General features: G+C 47.0%; 2 protein-coding genes across 3 annotated transcripts; both read left to right on the top strand.

Annotated features, from left to right (window-relative positions):
• Window positions 1-1,899: 1,899 nt before the first annotated feature.
• LOC135892169 (cathepsin S-like) lies at window positions 1,900-11,267 on the top strand. Its single transcript, XM_065419879.1, has 8 exons — window positions 1,900-2,022; window positions 3,048-3,180; window positions 4,748-4,870; window positions 6,799-6,948; window positions 7,028-7,252; window positions 9,036-9,201; window positions 10,824-10,926; window positions 11,168-11,267. Exons 2-8 carry the CDS (start codon window positions 3,049-3,051, stop codon window positions 11,265-11,267), a joined length of 999 nt encoding a protein of 332 aa, XP_065275951.1. The 5' UTR covers window positions 1,900-2,022; window position 3,048.
• A 6,995-nt stretch (window positions 11,268-18,262) lies between these two features.
• LOC135892283 (cathepsin S-like) lies at window positions 18,263-25,435 on the top strand. 2 transcript variants are annotated; one of them, XM_065419990.1, is made up of 7 exons: window positions 18,263-18,394; window positions 19,155-19,277; window positions 20,865-21,014; window positions 21,093-21,317; window positions 22,759-22,924; window positions 24,945-25,047; window positions 25,289-25,435. In XM_065419990.1, exons 1-7 carry the CDS (start codon window positions 18,263-18,265, stop codon window positions 25,386-25,388), a joined length of 999 nt encoding a protein of 332 aa, XP_065276062.1. In that variant the 3' UTR covers window positions 25,389-25,435. The 2 variants fall into 2 exon arrangements, with proteins under 2 accessions (XP_065276062.1, XP_065276063.1); XM_065419991.1 differs by lacking the exon at window positions 20,865-21,014.
• Window positions 25,436-26,154: the final 719 nt, after the last annotated feature.

Below are 26,154 nucleotides of genomic sequence, written 5' to 3'. Positions count from 1 at the left end.
TCTACCAAGATGGAATGGATCTAACTAGTGAGGCTGGTGGATTACTTTTGCTACTACGTTCAGAGAAGACTATTGCCATTTTCCCTCTTGTAAGTCTACTGTTGAAACCACTTGGGTCATTAAACAATGCCATCCAGGCATCTGCTACAACAGTAGTAGATCTTTGTACAGCAATAGAAGCTACATTTGGATCAATCAGAGAGCTATCCATTGAAAAAGTACTGGAAGAAGCAAAGACTTCAGTCCAGAAGTTGACTAATGAAGGCATTTATATTGAATCCTTAAGTGAAGAGGACAAGAAGTGTTTAAGACAACTGAAAAGTACACAGACTTGATTCTTAAAAATCTACAACAGCGACTTCTAGATTCTACTCAATCTCTAAGTAGCTTTTACAGATCCCTGTTCTATAAAACACTGACAGTTGAGTGGAGTGAGGCACTACCAGCAATGGGGCTGCCGTGTGCTCAGGACAGAATAGAGAATTTGAACACAGAGTGGAATATCATACGATGAATGAATGAAGATTTGATTTCAACTTCTTTTTCATCATCACTAGTGGTTCGACCCGATCTTTGTGTTCTGTTTCCTGGGATGAAAGAAGTAGGAATTCAGCTCTTGCTACTCCCAGTCACAACAGCTACAGTTGAGCATTCTTTTTCATCATTGAATAGAATTTTTTGTTCTGAAAGAAATCACCTTCTGCCTGATCATGTGACTGAACTAATGAGCATATCAATTGAAGGAGTGGAAGTACCAGACACATGAGAAGCCACAAAAGATGAACACATTGCAGTCAAGAAGTTCATTAACAGAATTGTCCAAAATTATAATAAGAAACCAAGAAGGATGTAGATGTCGTGCTTCATAGAAGGCTTCAGTAGCCAACTTAAATTTGTGTGATGATTTTAAAACATGAGTTAAATCTAATAAAATGGTCATGAAACATTTTTCAGTTTTTACTACGGTGCCATACAGCCCCACTTCACCCTCACGGTCTCACCCCTCATTGGCCCTGCCCCCCACCCTGTAAATTCGAACACCCCCCCCCATTTCAATTCCTGGGGAAAACAATGGGGGGCGGAGAGGAGCACCCACCGGCAAAAAAAAAGTCAGTGGCTGTGGTTGGGATTCTAGGCCTCATTAGCATATTCAAAGTGCCAATATCCATATGCTAATGTGCACCTAGAGGGCATTTCTGCTTAGCCCTGTGCACCCAGGAAAGTGCATGGGTGCTCTGACAATCCCACTCAATGCTGGGTGCTCAGGCAGTTGAAGCTAAACCAGACACCGGCTTAGTGAACATGCTGGGTGCCCAAAATGCCAATGAAGCAGGCACTGGACTGGGACTCAGGAGACGTAGGTTCTAGTCCCTGCACTAGCACTGCCCTGCTGTGTGACCTTGGGCAAACTGCTTCCCTGATCTGTGCCTCAGTTTCCCCCTGCTCTTTGTCTGTCTTGTCTATTTAGCTTGTGAGTTGAGGGAGGCAGGCTCTGTTTTTCCCTCTGTGTTCATGCAGAACCCTGCACAACAGGGCCCTGATCTCAGCTGGGATCTCTAGGTTTTACCATAATACTGATGATCACTTAAACCACAAAAGGGAGGTCCCAGCGACTGTTTGCACCTGTCTGAGCTTTTGAAAATGTTGACCCTACTAGTTTATTTTTTAACTCTGTAAATCATGTGCTTTAGGGTCTGGGAAGGGAAGGAAAAACATCTGATTTTAGTGCTCCGGGGCTGGGCACTGAAAATCAGCCTGCAGCCGTAGTGAACATCCCTAGTTTGATACAGTCACAGTAAAAGTGAAAGCAGTGGTCCTGCCGTTTCCTCATTCACAGTCCCATGTGACGAGCCTGGCAGGTCAAACCGAACTCCTTCTTCTCAGCATTGCAGTCAGAGCAGGAAGGGTGTTAGGGTTCACTCAGGCGCCAACCTTGGGAGGAGAATTTAGGGGAATTCTTGCTGCCTGCTGATCAGTTCAGGATTCCTGCCTAGAAATCTCCACTGGGCGAACTCCTGTCAGGTATGTTTGGCTTTTTCTTCCCCCCCCCGGTACTTTAAATCTCCTCTTTGTCATGTTTGGAACAATGTGTTTGAGGAAGTAAAACCAAGAAATGGCGTTTTGTATTTTGCTTGTAGAGAGTTTGCATCTGCGGACACCCGCGTGTATCAGTCTTGTCTTTCTAGCCCCATATAAACCTCTCTCTCTTCCAATAACCCCCTCTATCTATCTATCTATTCAACACTCCCTCTCTCACTCGCCATACACCCTCTCTATCTATCTATTCTCATACACCCTCTCTGTCTGTCTCTCTCTGTCTTTCTAGCCCCATACACCCCCTCCATCTTCCTATCTAGGCTGGAGTGTTCAGAGGAACCTAGGGGAGTTAGGTGAGAGTCAATGGGATTTGGGTGCCGAACTCCCTTGAAAATCGCTTGGGCTCCTTTGAAAATCCAAGTCCTCTTCACCTAAATCTCTCTGGGCCAGATCCTCAGCTGGTGTAAATCAGCTTCGCTCCAGTGACCACAATGGAGCGACACCAGTTTACACCAGCTAGGGATCAAACTCATTGACCTCAGTGAAGCTACATCAATTCCCACCCCAGCTGGGAACGTCTCTGACTTTCGCTAGCTCTATCCCTCCCTCCCCGCTGGATCACCTTATCCCAGGCTCTGATGCCCATGGCCAGGTCCAAGATCCAGTTCAGAAGCTGTAGAAGTAGCCGGGTGATATTATCCATTGACCCAGCTCTGTTTTCCTTTCAAGTCTGTTGTTGTCGTATGGGGTTCCAGGAAGCCCTTTCCCCTGCCCCATTGCCCCCAGGAGGTACAAGCTGCCGGATGGCTCAGTGTGAGAACTGCTGCAGGATCAGGGTTTGCTTTTTGACACTTTGCTCATGGCACAGAGAGTGGAGAAATCTCAGCAACTCAGTGCTGGATCTTTTGTAACATCACTGAGTGGAGGAAATTGAGACACTTGACTTAACCATGCAGATATTATCTCTCACCAGCGTGCTCTCCCCGCCCCCCCCCCCCCCAGCTGAGCAGAATGAAGCTGTTGGTTTGTATCTTCTTGGCCTCTCTTGCTGCTGCTGCTACTGCACATCTACACACAGACCCGACGCTGGATAACCACTGGGAGCTCTGGAAGAAAACCTATGGCAAACAATACAGCCACAAGGTGGGCTCTGTGCAGCTGTGGGTTTAAAGTGCGGGAGGGGGATTTCCGTCACCATCTCCCCTCAGGTCAGCAGGTATCCGGGATCTTAGCATGCCAGCCCTATGCCAGCTCTCACTGAGAACGCTGCCTCCTGCTCTTCTCCTGGAGATTGCAAAACTCTCTCTGCTTTCAGAAGTGTATTCACCCTCCACCTTGCCTAAACCATCCCAGGGGGTTAGCTGATTTTTTAAAGCGTGTTTTGTTTGGGATATATTAGAGCCAGGTGACATTGTTCACGAAACTCTTCTTTTTTTTTTTTTTTTTTTTGGTGGAAAAATGCAGACTCTGGTTGACAGAAACAATTGGGGAAGTTGTCTCGATTTTGGCAAATTTTTTCAGTCAAATTTAAAAAAATAAGATGGAAAAGTGGGGAAAAAATGGTTCATTTCAGCGTTTAATAAATGAACCGTTTTGACTTTTCCTTTTGGAATGCCATTTTGTGTTGGCATTTCCCTCCGTTCTATTAAGAATAACTAAATAAAAAGGTTTTAAAAGCCCCAAATTGGAATAAAACGTTTGACCCAAATCCAAAAATCTTCAACTGATTTTTAATACATTGTTTGGTTTGGCTGCCAAACCAAAAAGTCAGTGATTTGCACAGCTGCAAGCTGTATTGTGAATGTTTGATTATTGTTTTGCATCCTAATTGTATGTGCAGCTCCTTAATTACTTTGGCTTAGTTGAAGGCCCCAACTGCTTGGGGTCATTAGAGAATCCTACAGTACGTTCCTCCTAAATTACAAGGTGTCATCACTGTCCTGGTGGCAATTACATTCTGCCTCCCTGTAATTCCCCCTGATGATTTAATTGGATACAGTGTGATTCTTCTCTTCTTGTCCAACTCTGTTGTGTAGTGTTGCTGTGTGCTGTTAAAAAGCTGCTGCACACCACTCCAGAACTGGCTGCATTTTGGAGTTGGGGAAGGACTCGATCTTGCCATGCTTAACTTGTTAAGACTCCCCTTGATTTCCTAAGAAGTTTTGCTTGAGTGAGTGTTGCAGGATCTGGGCAACATTTTTGCAAAGCACTTAGAATCATGGCATCATAGAAAATCAGGGTTGGATGGGACCTCTGCACTTGTCCTTGTTGAACCTCATCAGATTTCTTTTGGCCCAATCCTCTAATTTGTCTAGGTCCCTCTGTATCCTATCCCTACCCTCCAGCATATCTACCACTCCTCCCAGTTTAGTGTCATCTGCAAACTTGCAATCCACGCCATCCTCCAGATCATTAATGAAGATATTGAACAAAACCGGCTCCAGGACCGACCCTGGGTGCACTCTGCTTGATACCAGCTGCCAACTAGACATGGAGCCATTGATCACTACCCGTTGAGCCCGACGATCTAGCCAGCTTTCTATCCACCTTATAGTCCATTCATCCAGCCCATATTTCTTTAACTTGCTGGCAAGAATACTGTGGGTTTCTGAGGGATAAAAAAGTGCTGTAGAACTATAACCCATTTATACTGGAGATGGTTTCCTCCTGGCTACTGCATAGTAACGTGGGGGCTGTGCTTTGGTTCCAGAAAGAGGAAGGGGAACGGCGCGTGACCTGGGAAAAGAACCTCAAGCTCGTTATGCTGCATAACCTCGAGCACTCACTGGGGCTGCGTTCCTATGAGCTGGGCATGAACCACCTGGCAGACATGGTAAGTTAAAAAAAATATCGCTACAGACCAAGTGACTGGGCATCTGGAAATTATCTGTATTTCCCTGGGGGTGCCGTGGCCAGAGAATGTACCTGAATAAGGGGCAGAATAAGCTCCAGCCAATCCAGGGACAGTATGAGCCCTGCAGAGGTAGGCCCCCAAACCACAGCACCCCTCTGCGTCCTCCAGCAGCAACCTGCCCCCGTCACCGCTTCCGAGAGCTGTGCAAATCTTTGTTCTACTTGCTTGGGTCAGGGGTGTGTGAGGGAAATCTGCCATTAGGGGGGTAGTCCTGAGTTTTTAAGTGCAGGTACTCCATCCCCTGCTAGCCCGCTGCTGGTGTGACCCCCCGAATGTTTCTGTATCAAATGGCATCCTCCAAACAGCGTGACCTTGCACATACAGTGCATGTGAGCTCAAAGGTGTGGGAATTCCCGCAGGTTCCTGCTTCTCTACCTTACTGTGTCTGCCATCCTCCCTTACTCCCATGAGAAATGTCACGTGTGGAATAACACACAACCTGTCTGCTAGGCCGCTGCTGGTTAAAGAAGTTGCTCCTTTAACTGAAATTGCAGGGACTTGTGCGTCAGATCCCGTTACTGCCAACGCCAAACATTCAGAATTTAGGAGTCAGGTGCCTAAAATCATGGGGGGCTTAAAAATCCTGGGATTTAAAAAAAGTCTAAATCTGGGGGCTCTTTTTATTTGCCTCTGGGTTTTGCCCTTTTAAGAGATATGTTTTCCTGCAGTTCTCCACAGCTATGCAAGAGATGGAAACTTAAAAAAAAAAAAAAAAAAAGCTGAAATTCTTGTGCAATCTCACAACCCTCCCACATTGGTGCTTTAAGGAAAACATCAGATATTGTGACACTCTCAATAAAATCAAGAGACTTGGCAATGCTGATGCTCCTGGGTAGAGCTTTGTGAATAAGAGATTTTTTTGGTTTGGGGGCTGAAAAATCAATCAATCAATCAATCAATCAAAAGTTAGTTTCAGGTGGACCTGAAATGGCAATGGTGAAATGAAAAAAGATGAAAACAATTCATTTAGGGTCGGACAACACATTTTGTTTAGTTTTCTAGATTGCTTTACCTTTTTTAAAAAATAAATAAATAAAATGGAAGTAAAATTTGAACTGAAAAGTCATTTTGAATCCAAACATTTGGACTAGTTTTGAATTTTTTTTCCCCGGCTGAAATAATTTTGCAAATTTAAGGTTAATTCACACAATGTTTCAGTTGACCCAAATATGCATTTTTCAGTCCCCCCTCCCCACCAAATTTGTTTTTGTCTGAAATCTTTCCGACAGCCCTAGTCTGGGTTCTATCCCCAGCAATGTCCTGGGGGAGGAGGATTAGCACGTGGAGGATCGCAGAATCCAGAGTTCCCGGCAAACAAAGTACAGCATGGGCTATTGCAGGGGTTGGCAACCTTTCAGAAGTGGTGTGCCGAGTCTTCATTTATTCACTCTGGTTTAAGGTTTCGCGTGCCAGTAATACATTTTAATGTTTTTAGAAGGTCTCTTTCTATAAGTCTATAATATATAACTAAACTATTGTTGTATGTAAAGTAAATAAGGTTTTTAAAATGTTTAAGAAGCTTCATTTAAAATTAAATTAAAATGCAGAGCCCCCCGGACCAGTGGCCAGGACCCGGGCAGTGTGAGTGCCACTGAAAATCAGCTCGCGTGCCGCCTGTGGCATGTGTGCCATAGGTTGCCTGCCCCTGAGCTATTGAGTCAGTCAGGCTGATCCCCAGCATTCAGACGTGCTCATATTTTTTACTGCATAAAAGAAAACACTGTATCAATGAACAAGAGTTGAACCTGAGCCGCAGAGTTTGTATCTGAATTTCCCCAGTGTTCGGGGCCAGTCTGTACATCGAAGGGGACATCAGTCTGAATGGGTGTGTATGTTCTTTTAACTAGACCAGCGAGGAAGTGGCTGCTTTGTTAACAGGAGTGAAACTTCCCCACCGACCTGACTGGAATTCCACCTACAGGCCACGGCCTGGCAGCAAAGTGCCTGACTCCATGGACTGGAGGGACAAAGGATGTGTTACGGATGTGAAATATCAGGTGGGAGGCTCAATCTGTTCCCCTCCTGACATGGGTGCCCTTCACAGCAGTGGCTGAGCGCATCTCTCTGGCTTTTCAGGGGGCCTGTGGGGCCTGCTGGGCTTTCAGTGCTGTCGGTGCCCTAGAAGCTCAGGTGAAACTGAAAACTGGAAACCTGGTGTCTCTCAGTGTACAGAACCTAGTAGACTGTTCCACTACGTACGGGAACTACGGCTGCAACGGTGGATATATAACCAGAGCCTTCCAGTATATCATCGATAATAACGGCATTGATTCGGACGCTTCCTATCCCTACACAGCTCAGGTGGGTATCCAAGTTTAAGACAGACACAGAGAGAGTCTATCTAGACTGCACACTAAGCCCGGGTTCTGACTCATGTTTGAGCTCAGGCTCCCCTTCCATCCACACACAAATCAGCCTGACTCAGGTCAGCAAGCGCTCAGGGCCCAGGTCCTACGACACTGCTAGAGGGGTGGGTCAGAGTCTGAGTCCTGCTGACTTGGGTCCAAGCCTTCTCATTTTGCAGAGTGGGCGCAACAAAAGCTGCAGACCCAAGTCAGAAGGTCTGTGCAGGGCAGTATGGACACATTAGCACAGCTGTGAGACCTGGGCCCAGCAATTGTAAACCCAGGTTTACAGTGCAGTGTGGATGCTCAAGGTGGGCTTGGAAACACTGAGTCTACAAGCACCGGTCCCCCAGACCCAGGTTTATAATGCAGTGTAGACATCCCCTCCTTTGATATTCACCCCTTCTTGTCAACTGTTGAGAATAGGCCACTTCCATCTTAATTGAATTAGCTTTGTTAGCACTTGACGCCCCACTTGGTAAGGCAACTCCCATCTTTTTATGTGCTGTAATATTTATACTGCTTTCTGTGTTTTTCACTCCATGCATCTGATGAAGTGGGTTTTAGCCAACGGAAGCTTATGCCCAAATAAAATTGTTAGTCTCTAAGGTGCCACAAGGACTCCTCGTTCTTTTTGCTGATACAGACTAACTCGGCTACCACTCTGAAACCTGTCACCAAAAACACAGAGACTCCATCGTCCTTTTCTTAGTCTGTTGCTGGCATCTCTTCTTGCGAGTGTGTAGCATTCTGTTCTTTGTGGCCTGTTTTGCTGGGTCTTCCTGCACTGTTTGTGTCAGCACAAAGAACAAGAGAAGAGGCCTTCAGGCAGTGGTTATAGCAGTAGAACTTGGAGTCAGGATTCCTGGCGTCTAATCCCAATGTTGGGTGGGGAGTGGTGCGTAGTGGCTAGAGCAGAGGGACTTGTACTCAGGTCACTTGGGTTGTAATCTTAACTCTGTCTGTTCCTCGGTCTTCTCTGTGTAATCCAGCTAATGACACTTCCCTCTATCATAGAGGCATGGAGGCTCATAAATCTATAGATGAAATATGTGCTGCAAATTTTCATTGCTGTCATTGAAAGCTGAATCCTCATATTTCTTCTTACCTGAGTGATGGGAAAGGAGAGAGACTAACACTGGGGCATCTCAATTAGAGCTGTGTAAAAAATATTTGACAAATAGTAAATTGGCTAAAAATGCTCTTTTCAGGGCATCAAAACTATTTGTGAATTTGACCGAAATTTGTCAAATATTTTCGGCCAAAAAAACCCCTGATTTCCCCCCCGTCCCTCCCCTCCCCGGAAATGTCAAAAGGAACCATTTTGACAACTCATTCGGAAATGAAATGGCATTTGAAATGACATTTGAAATGTTTCATTTGAACCAAATGAAATTTTTTCGATTTTTCATTTCAGCAAATAAAACTGAAAAAAATGCAGTTTTGGTTTGAAACAAACCAGTGGGTGTTTTTAGGTTTTTGTTTTGTTTTGTTTTCTTCTGTTTGTTTGTTTTTCTGGGTAAGTCACTGAACTGAAAAATCCATTAGTCACAGCTCTGATCTCGATGCCCAGAGGCACAAGGAATGCTCCAGAGGGAGAAGCAGTGATGTAAGAAATGTGAGGGATTCAGGCAACGGAGAGGAATAGAAGGGAGATAAAAACAAATTCTGCGAGTGGGTCAGATGTTCATGCCAGAGGCTGAAATGTCCCTGTTTCATCTGCTCTTTGCCACTGCCAGAATGGAACGTGTCACTATAACCCTGCCACGCGAGCCGCCACCTGCTCCAAGTTTGTTAGGCTCCCGTATGCCGATGAAGCAGCCCTGAAGGATGCTGTAGCCAATATCGGACCTGTGTCTGTCTCCATAGATGCGGGACAGCCTACTTTTTTCCTGTACAAATCAGGTACGTTCTCTAAGCTAGAACACCTCGCGCCCGGTACTGTACATAGTTTGAAGCAGTGATGCCTTTGCTTTCTGTGGACTGTCTCTTTAAATTGGAAAAGGAATGTGGAGGAAGTTGCTATTTGTTCTGCAGCATGTTACTGAGGAGACGTGCACATTGTGCTCTTCCCATGGAGACCTGGCTTTTGTTTTCTTGTTATTTCCTGGAATCTCTTGATCCCTCAATAAATGACAGTAATTATAAAATAAAAGCCACAGGCAGCTGAAAGCACGTTTTGCTGTTTTTGAGTGACACCATCATGTAACCTCTTGGTTCATAGGTGCTCCATCCCTGCTCCGCCCCGAGGCCCCGCCCCCACCCCGCCCCTTCCCCTGAGGCCCCGCCCTCGCTCCACCTCTTCCCACTCCCCACTCCAACCTCTTCCCCGAGGATGCTGCCCTGCTCACTGCTCTCTGCCCTTTTTGTTCTGCGTTTGTACAGCGCCTAGCACCGTGGGGCCCTGGTCTATGTCTGGTGCTGGCAGATAAATTAACACGAATTAATAATAACCAATGACCAGAGATGGTCCCTTAGCTCAAAAGGTGCTCCAAGGGCTAACGACCCCGGGTTCAATTCCTGCTGGTGTCTTACAGGGTGTCATTAAAATAGCACCCCAGTGTGGACCCTTCACTCATGTTAATGTAATGCCAGTATGTCGGGGTGAGCAGCGGGGAGCGAACGTGGAACTTCTGAATCTTAACGCATGAGCCTTTCCTGCTTGATCTGAAAGACCCAACCTCTTCTAACCAAGGCTGTGGCAGGCTCATCAACCTTTCTGTGACCCAGCCACCACAAGAGGGGGACAGAACGCCGCACCGAGTGGGCGTGGCTTACATTAACCTGTGCTTTTTTAATTAGTTTTGACTGGGTTGTATTCCGGGCACTGTCAGATATTGTGGCTCCAATTTTGTGTTGCACCGAACTCAGCCCAGGGTGGCTTTAAAATGGCCTTTCAGCCCAGTTCTGGGGTAATTTAGGCAGCCTTGGACGTTGCATAAATTATGGCAAGCTCCCAAGCGCCACACAGAATTGCTGTAGACCCTAACCCTGGCTGGCATGCCCCTTAGGCCAGAGCTTTCGGAACGGAGCCTCCTAAGACAGCTTGTGGCTCTCTTACTCGGTTCCTGTGGTGAGGGAATTCTGGATTTGGGGCTTTTAAGGGAACATTGTGAGGGGACCATAGTGGGAGGAAGATTCCCTCCCAGTGTTTATGGGAGTTGGGATACTGAAATAACTCACTGGATGGGTGAGGGTAGTGGAGCATTTCAATGATTGTACAGGCCATGGAAATTAAACTTCCCAGTGGACACTGCGCTGAACTGGGGCTTAGGAGAGCTGGGTTCTATTCTGAGCAAGTCACTTCCCGCTCTGTGCCTCAGTGTCCCCATCTGCACAATGGAGATAATGAGACTGACCTGCTTTGTGATCTACTGACGAAAAGAGTGAGCGATTATTGTTATTACCCGCCTACAGGAGGCATCTTGATACCATGTGGGTGCTGCTGCTCACAACAACTTTACCGAGCAGAGAACTCCCCGCTGGCTTTTTTCCCTCCCTTGTGATTGTGCATTCTTTCCTTCCAGGAGTCTACGATGATCCACAATGTGCTCATGTCACGAATCATGCGGTTCTAGTTATCGGCTATGGCACCCTGGATGGGAAGGACTTTTGGCTTGTGAAAAACAGGTAAAAGAAAATCCATCACTGAGCCGTATTTATCTATAGAATAACGTGCTCCTGGGATATGTGTGTGGCATGAGTAAGCTGTGTAGAGCTGTGCTTGTATGTGTCTGTACTAGTGTGAATTGGATGCACTTTGTTAAACAGCTTGAAACACATCAGAAAATGGGGGAGGGGAACCCTGCCCATAAAGAAAGGTGTTTTTGTATCTTAATGTTTAATTGTGTGTTTTTTCTCCTTCCAACAGCTGGGGTGAATATTTTGGTGACAAAGGGTACATACGAATGTCCAGGAACAATGGGAACCTCTGTGGGATTGCCAACCAAGGTTCTTATCCACAAATATAGAGGGACGCTCTGCTTCAGACTGCACTCCTGAGATGTGGTCTCTTAAACTGCTAATCTTGCTGTAATCTAACTGCTCTGTTTGAGAACAATTTACGGGCTGTAATGGCAAAATCCTCCCATCAGATCCATCTGACGGATCTGAGACAAGCAGCTGAAATGATGAATAATCATGGTTGGTCTGGTCCAGAATTTGGGCACTTTTAGCTCACTCTCCCTATCCCACAGGGGTGTTTGTAATTGATTAATGTCTATGCATTGCTTTGCGCATGTGAAGTGCTATTTCAGTGCTAAGTATTGTCACTGCCGCTGACTCAAAGTGTGTTGGAGTGAAGGCCGTGTCACACGGATAAAGCTAGTCCACGCCGTTGGTGGAGCGGTAGAGTTGCCGAAGCCACGTCAGAGGTGGAGTGACGAAGTAGATGGATCAATACATCTCTAGCCACATATATCAATTTTCCACAATACAGGTCACAAAGCAATCATTAGCAACCTGGGAGATCAAGCTAACTATGGACATTCCTTGCAGGGGGTAACGTGTTTTCCATGGCTACACAAAATTGGGTTGGTATCTTATGCGAAGACCTTAGCACACCAGCAGTCAGAAGCCACGGAGAAGGCCAGCCATGGAACAAAGTGCTGCTGCTGTTATAAAATGTGACCTACAGAGTGAAGTCAGCCTTTGCCACCTGCAGCGCTTGGACCAAGGACACGGTGCAGAGATGAAAGGCCTGATTCTCTCTTCCACTGCACAGCCATTTACCCCTGTGCAAAGTAGGTGTATAATGTTGCTGAATCAGAAGAGCAGCAGTTTTCAGCCGAGGTATCCATGACTGCACATGATGCACAGTAGCAGGGAGTCAGGCCCAAAGGCTGTAAATCTAGGTGCAGGTATGGGACAAGCGATTGAATGTGGAAGAATGCAGGGAAAGAATGAATCTGGAATCCACACCCCCAGCTGCAAGTGCCAGCACGGCACTGGGAATCCCATCTGCTGCCCTGCTCTACTCCACAGGCCGCGGGGGAGCCCTGCTTCTGGATCGGACCTACTTTGCCCTACTTCGGAATATGATTTGCAGACACCTATTGACCGAATCCTTGCGGGATACAGTTTCAGAGTGAGGTCACACATTTCTACAGCACATGAAATGCATTCTCGTCTCTCCAATTCAGCAGTAAGGTTGCTGTGACGATCCAGATCTAATCTCATCTGTAAACAATGTATGTAATAGAAATTACACATCCTCTTCCAAAAGGAAAAAAATATATTCAATTGTCTGAGAGGCTTAAGCTCAGTCTGTTCAGCAGGGCCAGGTGTGGGATACTTAGCGAGCGACAGAAATGCAAAGCCACACTCATTACAGGCGAAACAAAATCTCAGGCCCTGATGCTGGCAAAATCTGATTCATGAGGGTGGAGCCCTGAATTTCTGCAAAGCCCCAAGAGGGATCCATATGGGCACAGGGGTCCACTTGAATTAATCAGGTTACAAGGTCAGGGCTTTAGTTAATCAAAGAGAAGCCGGCAAAAAATGTGGGATCCATCAGTGTGTTGCAGGGCCACGTAGAAAAATGATCACTGGTGGGACAGGAGTGAGAAATCACATCTTTGTGAAAATGTAACCACTTGGGGAGCTTGTCCCCAGTTATTTCTTTATCTTTGTGGCTGGTTTTAGCAAAATATAATCTGTCAGTTGTAAAAAAACAACAACCCGACAAACCCACAAAAAAACCTAGCAATGGATGAATTTGGAACAACTGAGCAACATCGACTCAGTGAAATTTCATGAGGTTTGCAACCACCCTGGGCTAAATTTGCAGTTGTACTTGGGAGGTTCCATGTGGCTGTCTTGTGTCACTGCTTCCCCTCGTTTGGGGGGAGCGCCAGGTGAGTGACTGATGGATCTTGGGCAGCCCCAGTTGCTAGGCAATGTCTGACTCTACTTTTTTGTTACCTGAACTTTTAGGGTGAAATTCACCCTGTGCAGACGGCCAGCACAAGGTCTAGACGCCATTTGTGACGTTGTGCCGTCTATATGATTTTATAAAAACATAATAAGAAGTGAATATAATGTAACTGGAATAGTTTTATAAAAATATGACAAGTGAATATAATGTAACTGGAATATGCTTCATGCAAAAGGTCTCTTGTAAGGTATCCTTACAAAGCTTATAATCTACTGAGTGTGATCATCCTATTTGTATAAATGTACCACTCTTGTATCTAAAACTAGAAATATGAAATATAACTCTAAGGGCCTATTGTAATTATGCAAAGTGTGGGCCATTAATAGTGGTTTGGAATTTTGATGACTCCCATTAACCAGGACCATTGTCTGCAGATGGCTGTGTTTACCTGTTAGGCTTCCTGTATATGTGTGTGCTGGCAAGTGGGTAATGAAGTCTTGCAGTGACATGTGATCATGTCACCTGACCTGGAATCCATCTTTAACCTGGGTGCTTTTCCAGTGTGGGGGGTGTGGAAACCCAGAGGGACAAAGGGTTCCCGCCTTATGCAAAAGATATATAAAGGGGTGGAAGAGAACAGAGGGGGAGAGGAGTCATCATGAAGAATCCCCTAGCTATCACCTGAGCTGGAACAAGAGCTGTACCAGGGGAAAGAATTGTGCCCAGGCCTGGAAGGTGTCCAGTCTGAGAAAAAACTTACTGAAGCATCTCTGAGGGTGAGATTATCTGTATTCAGTTTGATTAGACATAGATTTGCGCATTTTATTTTTATTTTGCCTGGTGACTTACTTTGTTCTGTCTGTTACTACTTGGAACCACTTAAATTCTACTTTTTGTATTTAATAAAATCACTTTCTACTTAGTAATTAACTCAGAGTATGTATTAATACCTGGGGGAGCAAACAACTGTGCATATCTCTCTATCAGTGTTATAGAGGGCGAACAATTTATGAGTTTACCCTGTATAAGCTTTATACAGGGTAAAACGGATTTATTTGGGTTTAGACCCCATTGGGAGTTGGGCATCTGAGTGCTAAAAACAAGCACACTTCTGTGAGCTGTTTTCAGGTAAACTTGCAGCTTTGGGGCAAGTTATTCAGACCCTGGGTCTGTGTTGGAGCAGACGGGAGTGTCTGGCTCAGCAAGACAGGGTGCTGGAGTCCTGAGCTAGCAGGGAAAACAGAAGCAGGGGTAGTCTTGGTACATCAGGTGGCAGCTCCCAAGGGGGTTTCTGTGATCCAACCCGTCACACCACTCTAGGGTGATCAGGTACCCAATTTTTGACTGGAAAGTCCGCTTGAAAAGGGGACCAGACATTCAAAGTCCGGTTACTGCGGGTGAGGGAGGCGGGGAGGCGCCGGGTCATCACCCGCACCAGCCTCTACTCAGCTGGGGCCGCCTCCTACCTTCGTTGTGTGGCTGTAGCTCCCAGCCCCGGCTCCACAGGTGAGTCCCTCCTTACCCGGACGGCAGAGGATGGAAGGGGAAAAGCAGTGAGCAACAGGGGGAGGGGGGAAGAGGAGTGGATGGAGTGGGGTGTCAGGGGAAGAGGTGGGGCTTTTGGGGGAAATAGGTGGGGCAGGGGAGGTTCTGGCACTCCTGCTGGAGTGTCCGGTTTTTAAATATTACCTAGTTGGCAACCCTACTCACATCCCACCTAAGCCCTCAAAAAAGACGGGGCACCCCAGCTCCCACTACCACAGCATGGGATCCCCTCCACTGCTCCATCTCACCAATTCCCTCTCTCCTTTGCCTTCCAGAATGAAGGGGTGAAGGGAGTGGTGGAGAGGGGGGCTGGAAGGCAGGAAGGAAGCAGAGGAAATAAATGGAGGATGGGGTAGATGGAATGGGGGAGGTGTAGAGCAAGAAGTGGGAGGCCTGGGTGAATGGGGACTGTGCTCACAGATTTTAATCTTCATTTCCGTCAACCATTGAATGGTGGGGTGTCTCCTGTCGACAATGCGAATGCCGCTCATTGGGGATGGAAGTATTTTGTCAGCAAAAATGCCAACAAACAGTAGCTACACTGCCCGACTTTTATCGACACGGCTGTATCGACACGGGAGTGTCGCTAAAAGCTGTGTAGTGTAGATATAGCCTTAGTAATTTTCAGCTCTTTGCAGGCTGGGGTAGAAACACTGCCCCATCTCAAACTCTCAGTGAATTTTAGCTCTTAGCAGGCTGGGTAGAAACACAGTCCAACCATATCTGATTTCAGCTCTTATTGAGCATTTAAAATAACGAAAAGGATCCTAATGAACCCTATTTAGTTCTTTCTTTGAACAGTGGGGCGGAACAGGTTAAACCAGTCCTGGGACCCCTAGGGAGAGTCCACACCTCCTAGCTGGGACACCTGTCCTCTTACTTTCACAGGGCTCTGGCATTCAAGCCCCTGGCTTAACGAGGCCCTTTCAGCTGGGGGTGACCCCCTCATTTGGGACAGGTTTAAGCACAGTTCTGCTCCCCTTCATTCATAATGACATACACATTGATAACAGCATTTCCCCACCCTGCATTCAATACTAAAGTGATTTGTAACCCAACACCAGCCAAAGTTGATTATTTTGAGCAACACTGTTCTATCTGCTGGATATCTAAGCAGAGTAGGTGTGTTCATGTAAATACAGTTTGCTCCTGAAGTCTCCCCCCTGCATTCATTCAGTTCATTCAGACCCTGCTTACGTCTGTAACCCTTTAGAGGCTGCAGCAGGCAAATATTCATCCTTGCAAGCAGTTCATTGCTATGCAGTCTGTGTTCTGAGGGTTATTCATAACTAGGAGCGATGCTGATTTATAGCAGCTGAAGATGTGGCCCAATTAGCCTTTGCACTGCTATAGAACCTTTCATCTGTGGATCTCAGGGTCCATCTCAGCACCCGCAGGACCAGATTAATATTTTGTGGCCACAGCGCCACAACCATGGCCCCACCCCCTGCTCTGTCCACTGCTCCGTATCGACGCCCCGCCCCGCTCGGCCTCTTCCCCCAGTCCGCGGTCCACCCCAGACCCCACTCACACTTGGCCTCTTCCCTCCAAAGGCCCCACCTGCCGTTTGAATGGGGTGAGGGGGCGGAGAGGAGCACCCACCGGCAAAAAAAAAAGGCAGTGGCCGTGGTTGGGATTCTAGGCCTCATTAGCATATTCATAGTGCCAATGTCCATATGCTAATGTGCACCTAGAGGGCATTTCTGCTTAGCCCTGTGCACCCAGGAAAGTGCATGGGTGCTCTGACAATCCCACTCCATGCCGGGTGCTCAGGCAGTTGAAGCTAAACCAGACACCGGCTTAGTGAACATGCTGGGTGCCCAAAATGCCAATGAAGCAGGCACTGGACTGGGACTCAGGAGATGTAGGTTCTAGTCCCTGCACTAGCACTGCCCTGCTGTGTGAGCTTGGGCAAACTGCTTCCCTGATCTCTGCCTCAGTTTCCCCCTGCTCTTTGTCTGTCTTGTCTATTTAGCTTGTGAGCTCAGGGAGGCAGGCTCTATCTCTCCCTCTGCGTTCATGCAGAACCCTGCACAACAGGGCCGTGATCTCAGCTGGGATCTCTAGGTTTTACCATTATACTGATGATCATTTAAACCCCAAAAGGGAGGTTCCAGTGACTGTTTGCACCTGTCTGAGCTTTTGAAAATGTTGACCCTACTAGTTTATTTTTTAACTCTCCAAATCATGTGCTGTAGGGTCTGGGAAGGGAAGGAAAAACATCTGATTTTAGTGTTCCGGGGCTGGGCACTGAAAATCAGCCTGCAGCCGTAGTGAACATCCCTAGTTTGATACAGTCACAGTAAAAGTGAAAGCAGTGGTCCTGCCATTTCCTCATTCACAGTCCCATGTGACGAGCCTGGCAGGGCAAACCGAACTCCTTCTTCTCGGCATGCAGTTAGAGCAGGAAGAGTGTTAGGGTTCACTCAGGAACCAACCTTGGGCGGAGAATTTAGGGGAATTCTTGCTGCCTGCTGATCAGTTCAGGATTCCTGCCTAGAAATCTCCACCAGTCGAACTCCCGTCAGGTATGTTTGTCTTTTTCTTTTTCCCCTTGTACTTTAAATCTCCTCTTTGTTGTGTTTGGAACAATGTGTTTGAGGAAGTAAAATCAAGAAATGGCGTTTTTTATTTTGCTTGTAGAGAGTTTGCATCTGCGGACACCAGCGTGTATCAGTCTTGTCTTTCTATCCCCATATAAACCTCTCTCTCTTCCCATAACCCCCTCTATCTATCTATTCAACACTCCCTCTCTCTCACTCACCATACACCCTCTCTATCTATCTATTCTCATACACCGTCTCTGTCTCTCTCTGTCTTTCTAGCCCCATACACACCTCCATCTTCCTATCTAGGCTGGAGTGTTCAGAGGAACCTAGGGGAGTTAGGTGAGAGTCAATGGGATTTGGGTGCCGAACTCCCTTGAAAATCGCTTGAGCTCCTTTGAAAATCCAAATCCTCTTCACCTAAATCTCTCTGGGCCAGATCCTCAGCTGGTGTAAATCAGCTTCGCTCCAGTGACCACAATGGAGCGACACCAGTTTACACCAGCTAGGGATCAAACTCATTGACCTCAGTGAAGCTACATCAATTCCCACCCCAGCTGGGAATGTCTCTGACTTTCGCTAGCTCTATCCCTCCCTCCCCGCTGGATCACCTTATCCCAGGCTCTGATGCCCATGGCCAGGTCCAAGATCCAGTTCAGAAGCTGTAGAAGTAGCCGGGTGATATTATCCATTGACCCAGCTCTGTTTTCCTTTCAAGTCTGTTGTTGTCGTATGGGGTTCCAGGAAGCCCTTTCCCCTGCCCCACTGCCCCCAGGAGGTACAAGCTGCCGGATGGCTCAGTGTGAGAACTGCTGCAGGATCAGGGTTTGCTTCTTGACACTTTGCTCATGGCACAGAGAGTGGAGAAATCTCAGCAACTCAGTGCTGGATCTTTTGTAACATCACTGAGTGGAGGAAATTGAGACACTTGACTTAACCATGCAGATATTATCTCTCACCAGCGTGCTCTCCCCCCCCCCCCCCCCCCCAGCTGAGCAGAATGAAGCTGTTGGTTTGTATCTTCTTGGCCTCTCTTGCTGCTGCTGCTACTGCACATCTACACACAGACCCGACGCTGGATAACCACTGGGAGCTCTGGAAGAAAACCTATGGCAAGCAATACAGCCACAAGGTGGGCTCTGTGCAGCTGTGGGGTTAAAGTGGGGGAGGGGGATTTCCATCACCATCTTCCCTCAGGTCAGCAGGTATCCAGGATCTTAGCATGCCAGCCCTATGCCAGCTCTCACTGAGAACGCTGCCTCCTGCTCTTCTCCTGGAGATTCCAAAGCTCTCTCTGCTTTCAGAAGTGCATTCAGTTTTAATTAACATTGGACTCTGTATGAACCCGCCACCTTGCCTAAACCATCCTAGGGGTTAGCTGATTTCTTCAAGCGTGTTTTGTTTGGGATATATTAGAGCCAGGTGAAATTTTTCACATGACTCTTTTCTTTTTTTGTGGTGGAAAAATGCAGATTCGGGTTGACAGAAACCATTGGGGAATTCGGCTTGATTTTGGCATATTGTTTCGATCGAATTAAAAAAATTAAGATGGAAAGGTAGGAAAAATGGTTAGTTTCAGCATTTAATAAATGAACCGTTTTGTGTAGTGTTGCTGTGTGCTGTTAAAAAAGCTGCTGTACACCACTGCAGAACTAGCTGCATTTTGGGGGTGGGGAAGGACTCAATCTTGCCACACTTAACTTGTTAAGACTCCCCTTGATTTCCTAGGAAGTTTTGCTTGAGTGAGTGTTGCAGGATTTGGACAACATTTTTGCAAAGCACTTAGGTTCCTGGGGGATAAAAAAGGACTGTAGAACTATAACCCATTTATACTGCAGATGGTTTCCTCTGTGCTACTGCATAGTAACGTGGGGGCTGTGCTTTGGTTCCAGAAAGAGGAAGGGGAACGGCGCGTGACCTGGGAAAAGAACCTCAAGCTCGTTATGCTGCATAACCTCGAGCACTCACTGGGGCTGCGTTCCTATGAGCTGGGCATGAACCACCTGGCAGACATGGTAAGTTAAAAAAATAGACCAAGTGACTGGGCATCTGGGAATTATCAGGATTTCCCTGGGGGTGCTGTGGCCAGAGAATGTAACTGAATCAGGGGCAGAATAAGCTCCAGCCAGTCCAAGGTCAGTATGAGCCCTGCAGAGGTAGGCCCCCAAACCACAGCACCCCTCTGCGTCCTCCAGCAGCAACCTGCCCCCGTCACCGCTCCCAAGAGCTGTGCAAATCTTTGTTCTACTTGCTTGGGTCAGGGTTGTGTGAGGGAAATCTGCCATCAGGGGAGTAGTCCTGATTTTTTAAGTGCAGGTGCTCCACCCCCTGCTAGCCCGCTGCTGGGGTGACCCCCCCCCCCCCAGCATATTTCTGTATCAAATGGCATCCTCCAAGCATCGTGATCTTGCACATACAGTGCATGTGAGGTCAAAAGTGTGGGACTCTCATTCCCGTAGGTTCCTGCTTCTATACCTTACTGTGTCTGCCACCCTCCCTTATCCCCATGAGAAATGTCACGTGTGGAATAACACACGACCTGTCTGGTAGGCCGTTGCTGGTTAAAGAAGTTGTTCCTTTAACTGAAATTGCAGGGGCTTGTGCTTCAGATCCCGTTACTGCCAACGCCAAACATTCAGAATTTAGGAGTCAGGCCCCTAAAATCATGGGGGGGTTAAAAATCCTGGGATTTAAAAAATGTCTAAGTCTGGGGGCTCTTTTTATTTGCCTCTGGGTTTTGCACTTTTAAGGGTTAGGTTTTCCAACAGTTCTCCACAATTATATGAGAGATGGAAACTTAAAGAAAAAGAAAAAAAAAGCTGAAATTCTTGTGCAATCTCACAACCCCCCCACATTGGTGCTTTAAGGAAAACACCAGATATTGTGACACTCTCAATAAAATCAAGCGACTTGGCAATGCTGATGCTCCTGGGTAGAGCTATGTGAAGAAGAGATTTTTTTTGGTTTGGTGACTGAAAAATCAATCAATCAAAAGTTAGTTTCAGGTGGACCTGAAATAGCAATGGTGAAATGAAAAAAAGATGAAAACAATTCATTTAGGGTCGGACAACACGTTTAGTTTTCTAGATTATTTTACCTTTTTAATAAATAAATAAAATGGAAGTAAAATTTGAACTGAAAAGTCATTTTGAATCCAAACAATTGGACTAATTTTGAATTTTTTTTCCCGGCTGAAACAATTTTTCAAATTCAAGGTGAGTTTACGCAAAGTTTCAGTCGACCCAAATATGCATTTTTCAGCCCCCCGCAAAATTTGGTTTTGTCTGAAAACTTTCCGACAGCGCTACTCCTGTGTTCTATCCCCAGCAATGTCCTGGGGGAGGAGGATTAGCATGTGGAGAATCACAGAATCCAGAGTTCCCGGCAAACAAAGTTACAGCCTGGGCTATTGTGTCAGCCAGGCGATCCCCAGCATTCAGGCGTGCTCATAGTTTTCACTGCATAAAGGAAAACACTGTATCGATGAACAAGAGTTGAACCTGAGCCGCAGAGTTTGTATCTCAATGTCCCCAGTGTTCGGGGCCAGTCTGTACATCGAAGGGGACGTCCGTCTGAAGGGGTGTGTGTGTTCTTTTAACTAGACCAGCGAGGAAGTGGCTGCTTTGTTAACTGGAGTGAAAATTCCCCACCGACCTGACCGAAATTCCACCTACAGGCCACGCCGTGGCAGCAAAGTGCCTGACTCCATGGACTGGAGGGACAAAGGATGTGTTACGGATGTGAAAAATCAGGTGGGAGGCTCAATCTGTTCCCCTACTGACATGGGTACCCATCACAGCAGTGGCTGAGCGCATCTCTGTTTTTTTCAGCTGGCCTGTGGGGCCTGCTGGGCTTTTAGTGCTGTCGGTGCCCTAGAAGCCCAGGTGAAACTGAAAACTGGAAACCTGGTGTCTCTCAGTGCACAGAACCTAGTCGACTGTTCCATTATGTACGGGAACCATGGCTGCAGCGGCGGATTTATGACCCAAGCCTTCCAGTATATCATTGATAATGACGGCATTGATTCGGACTCCTCCTATCCATACGCAGCTCAGGTTGGTATCCAAGTTTCAGACAGACACAGAGAGGGTCTGTCTACACTGCACACTAAGCCTGGGTTCTGACTCAGGTTTGAGCCCAGGCTCCCCTTCCATCCACACGCAAATCAGCCTGACTCAGGTCAGCAAGCGCTCAGGGCCCAGGTCCTACGACACTGCTAGAGGGGTGGGTCAGAGTCCGAGTCCTGCTGACTTGGGTCCAAGCCTTGTCATTTTGCAGAGTGGGCGCAACAAAAGCTGCAGACCCAAGTCAGAAGGTCTGTGCAGGGCAGTATGGACACATTAGCACAACTGTGAGACCTGGGCCCAGCAATTGTAAACCCAGGTTTACAGTGCAGTGTGGCTGCTCAAGGTGTGCTTAGAAACACTGAGTCTACAAGCACCGGTCCCCCAGACCCAGGTTTAAAATGCAGTGTGGACAACCCCAAAAACACAGAGACTCCATAGTCCTTTTCTTAGTCTGTTGCTGGCATCTCTTCTTGCGAGTGTGTAGCATTCTGTTCTTTGTGGCCTGTTTTGCTGGTTCTTCCTGCGCTGTTTGTGTCAGCACAAAGAACAAGGGAAGAGGCCTTCAGGCAGTGTTCTTTAGTGGTTAGAGCAGTAGAACTTGGAGTCAGGATTCCTGGTGTCTAATCCCAATTCTGGGTGGGAAGTGGTGTCTAGTGGCTAGAGCAGAGGGACTTGTACTCAGGTCACTTGGGTTGTAATCTTAGCTCTGTTCCTCACACTTCCCTCTATCATAGAGGCATGGAGGCTCATAAATCCACAGATGAAGTATGTGCTGCAAATTTTCATTGCTGTCATTGATGGCTGAATCCTCATATTTCTTCTTACCTGAGTGATGGGAAAGGAGAGAGATTAACACTGGGGCATCTCAATTAGAGCTGGATAAAAATAATTGACAAACAGTAAACTGGCTGAAAATGTGCTTTTCAGGGCACCAAAACTATTCGTGAATTTGACAAATTTGGCAAATATTTTCAGCCAACCCCCCCCCTGATTCCCCTCCCTGGAAATGTTAAAAGGAACCATTTTGACAGCTCATTCGGAAATTAAATGACATTTGAAATGTTTCATTTGAATCAAATGAAATTTTTTCCATTTTTCGTTTCAGCAAAAAACCCTGAAAAAATGGAATTTTGGTTTGAAACAAACCAGTGGGGTTTTTTTAGGTTTTTGTTTTGTTTTGTTTTTTTCTGTTTGTTTGTTTTTCCGGATAAGTCACTGAACTGAAAAATCAATTAGTCCCTCAGCTCTGATCTCGATGCCCATAGGCAGAAGGAATGCTCCAGAGGGAGCAGCAGTGATCTAAGAAATGTGAGGGATTCAGACAACAGAGGGGAGTAGAAGAGAGATAAAAACAAATGCTGTGAGTGGGTCAGATGTTCATGCCAGAGGCTGAAATGTCCCTGTTTCATCTGCTCTGTGCCCCTGCCAGAACGGAACGTGTCACTATAACCCTGCCACGCGAGCCGCCACCTGCTCCAAGTTTGTTGAGCTCCCGCATGCCGATGAAGCAGCCCTGAAGGATGCCATAGCCAATATCGGACCTGTGTCTGTCGCCATAGATGCGAAACAGCCTTCGTTTTTCCTGTACAGATCAGGTACATTCTCTAAGCTACAACACCTTGCGCCCGGTGCTGTACATAGTTTGAAGCAGTGATGCCTTTGCTTTCTGTGGACTGTCTCTTTAAATTGAAAGAGGAATGTGGAGGAACCTGCTATTTGTTCTGCAGCTTGTTACTGAGGAGACGCGCACATTGTGCTCTTCTCCTGGAGACCTGGCTTTTGTTTCCTTGTTATTTCCTGGAATCTTTTGATCCCTCAATAAATGACAGTAATTATAAAACAAAAGCCACAGGCAGCTGAAAGCACGTTTTGCTGTTTGTGAGTGACACCATCATGTAACCCCTTGGTTCATAGGTGCTGACTTTTATTTTTCCCCAGGGGTGCTCCACCCCTGCTCCGCCCCGAGGCCCCACCCCTACTCCGTCCCTTGCCCTGAGGCCTCGCCCTCGCTCTGCCTCTCCTCGCTCCAACCTCTCCGCCGAGGCTCCCGCCCCGCTAACTGCTCTCTGCCTTCCCAAGCGCCTCTCCTAGCTGCTGAACAGCTGATCAGTGGCACCTTTAGTGGTGCCACCCATCATTTGTGGCTGGTGGCTGCTGAGTACCCACTATTTTTTTTCCATGGGGCTGCAGCCCCTCTAGCAGCTGGCAAGAAGATAAAAGCCTACTACTGCTAGAAGCTAATGTCTCTTGTCTTATACGTAGGATATGTCTATACTGCATACAGGTGGTGGTGGCATGTAGGATAGGTGTAGCTACACATGGCTGTGAAAAGCACGGCGCTGTGTAGCTACACACAGCAGTGGAAGGTTCTGGCACTGGAGGCAGTGGGAGCTGTCGGAGTTTTTCCCCACGACCTTCCACCGCTGGAGTCTTTCCCTGTGGCACAAAAAGGCCCCAGCAGCGGGGCGGTAGCGACATATGACACTGCTAAAAATAGCAGTGTAGATGGGGGAGGCCCTGGTTGGGCCTGTAGAGAGCTGTGTAGGGCATATACCCTAAGGCTTCAGGTGTGTCTTTACTCCCCTAAGCCATCTACCCTGCTTTTTATACCTGTGTGGGGTGTGTGTGGAGTGTGTATAGTCTATACGCTGCCATAAGGAGTGTGCAGTGTGGACATACCCTTAGATTGGAAGCTCTTTGGGGCAGGGACGATCCTTTTGTTCTGCATTTATACAGCGCCATGGGGCCCTGGTCTATGTCTGGGGCTGGCAGGTGCTACTGTGACACAGATTAATAACAACAACAAATGACCGGAGATGCTCCTTTAGCTCGAATGGTGCTTCAAGGGCTAATGACCCCGGGTTCAATTCCTGCTGGTGTCTTAGTGTGTGTCATTAAAATAGCACCCCAGTGTGGACCCTTCACTCATGTTAATGTAATGCCAGTATGCCGGGGTGAGCAGCGAGGAGCGAACGTGGAACTTCTGAATCTTAATGCATGAGCCTTTCCTGCTTGCTCTGAAAGACCCAACCTCTTCTAACCAAGGCTGTGGCAGGCTCATCAACCTTTCTGTGGCCCAAACACCACTAGAGGGGGACAGAACGCCCCACCAAGTCAGCATGACTTACATCTGAAGAAGTGAGGTTTTTACCCACGAAAGCTTATGCCCAAATAAATCTGTTAGTCTTTAAGGTGCCACCAGACTCCTTGTTGTTTTTGTGGATACAGACTAACACGGCTGCCTCCTGATACTATTAACCTGTGCTTTTTTTAATTAGTTTTGACTGGGTTGTATTCCAGGCATTGTCAGATATTTTGTGCTGCATCAAACTCAGCCCAGGGGCTTAGGAGAGCTGTGTTCTATCCCCAGGGCAAGTCACTGCCTGCTCTGTGCCTTAGTTTCCGAAGCTGCACAATGGAGATAATGAGACTAACCTGCTTTGTGATCTACTGATGAAAAGAGGGAGGGATTGTTATTATTACCCCCCCTCCAGGGCACCAAGTTAGAGGCATGTTGGTACCATGTGGTTGCCGTTGCTCACAACAACTTTACTGAGCAGAGAAGTACCTGCCGGGTTTTTTTCTCCCACGTGATTGCGCATTCTTTCCTTCCAGGAGTCTACGATGATCCACGATGCACTGATGACGTGAATCATGGGGTTCTAGCTATCGGCTATGGCACCCTGGATGGGAAGGACTTTTGGCTTGTGAAAAACAGGTAAAAGAAAATCCATCACTAAGCCGTATTTATCTATAGAATAACGTGCTCCTGGGATATGCGTGTGGCATGAGTAAGCTGTGTAGAGCTGTGCTTGTATGTGTCTGTACTACTGTGAATTGGATGTACTTTGTTAAACAGCTTGAAACACATGAGAAAATGGGGGAGGGGAACCCTGCCTATAAAGAAAGATGTTTTATTCTCTTAATGTTTAATTCTGTGTTTTTTCTCCTTCCAACAGCTGGGGTGAATATTTCGGTGACAAAGGGTACATTCGAATGTCCAGGAACAAAGGAAACCACTGCGGGATTGCCAGCTACGGTTCTTATCCACAAATATAGAGGGACACTCTGCTTCAGAATACACTCTGGAGATGTGGTCTCTTAAACTGCTAATCTTAGCCTTGCTGTAATCTAGCTGCTCTGTTTGAGAACAATGTACGGGTTCTAATGGCAAAATCCTCCCATCAGATCCATCTGACGGACCTGAGACAAGCAGCTGAAATGATGAATGATCATGATTGGTCTGGTCCAGAATTTGGGCACTTTTAGCTCACTCTCCCTATCCCACAGGGGTGTTTGTAATTGATTAATGTCTATGCATTGCTTTGCGCATGTGAAGTGCTATTTCAGTGCCAAGTATTGTCACTGCCGCTGTCTCAAAATGTGTTGGAGTGAAGGCCGTGTCAAACGGATAAAGCTAGTCCATGTGGTAGAGTTGCCAAAGCCACGTCAGAGGTGGAGAGGCAAAGTAGATGGAGCAATACATCCTAGACACATGGATCAATTTTCCACAATACAGGTCACAAAGCAATCATTAGCAACCCGGGAGATCAAGCAAACTATGGACATTCCTTGGAGGAGGGAACATGTTTTCCATGGCTACACAAAATTGGGTTGGTATCTTGCAATGCTGCTCCCATAAGTCTTATGCGAAAACCGTAGCACGCCAGCAGTCAGAAATGACCTGATATCGCCTTGTGCCATGGAGAAGGCCAGCCACGGAACCAAGTGCTGCTGCTGTTATAAATTGGGACCTACAGAGTGAGGTCAGCCTTTGCACTTGCAGCGCTTGGACCAAGGACACGGTGCAGAGATGAAAGGCCTG

This window comes from Emys orbicularis, chromosome 20 (genome assembly GCF_028017835.1).
Source record: "Emys orbicularis isolate rEmyOrb1 chromosome 20, rEmyOrb1.hap1, whole genome shotgun sequence".
Lineage (NCBI taxonomy): Eukaryota > Metazoa > Chordata > Testudines > Emydidae > Emys > Emys orbicularis.
The sequence above is the reverse complement of the archived record's forward strand: the minus strand, read 5'-3'. Positions and strand labels throughout refer to the sequence as shown.

What these genes read in the sequence shown, in the direction of transcription:
- LOC135892169 (XM_065419879.1), top strand. Translation starts at nt 3,049, where the DNA reads ATGAAGCTGTTGGTTTGTATCTTCTTGGCCTCTCTTGCTGCTGCTGCT. An exon ending in CCTATCCCTACACAGCTCAG is followed by an intron (nt 7,253 to 9,035) that starts GTGGGTATCCAA and finishes TGCCACTGCCAG; the next exon opens with AATGGAACGTGTCACTATAA. An exon ending in TTTTTTCCTGTACAAATCAG is followed by an intron (nt 9,202 to 10,823) that starts GTACGTTCTCTA and finishes CTTTCCTTCCAG; the next exon opens with GAGTCTACGATGATCCACAA.
- LOC135892283 (XM_065419990.1), top strand. Translation starts at nt 18,263, where the DNA reads ATGAAGCTGTTGGTTTGTATCTTCTTGGCCTCTCTTGCTGCTGCTGCT. An exon ending in CCTATCCATACGCAGCTCAG is followed by an intron (nt 21,318 to 22,758) that starts GTTGGTATCCAA and finishes TGCCCCTGCCAG; the next exon opens with AACGGAACGTGTCACTATAA. An exon ending in GTTTTTCCTGTACAGATCAG is followed by an intron (nt 22,925 to 24,944) that starts GTACATTCTCTA and finishes CTTTCCTTCCAG; the next exon opens with GAGTCTACGATGATCCACGA.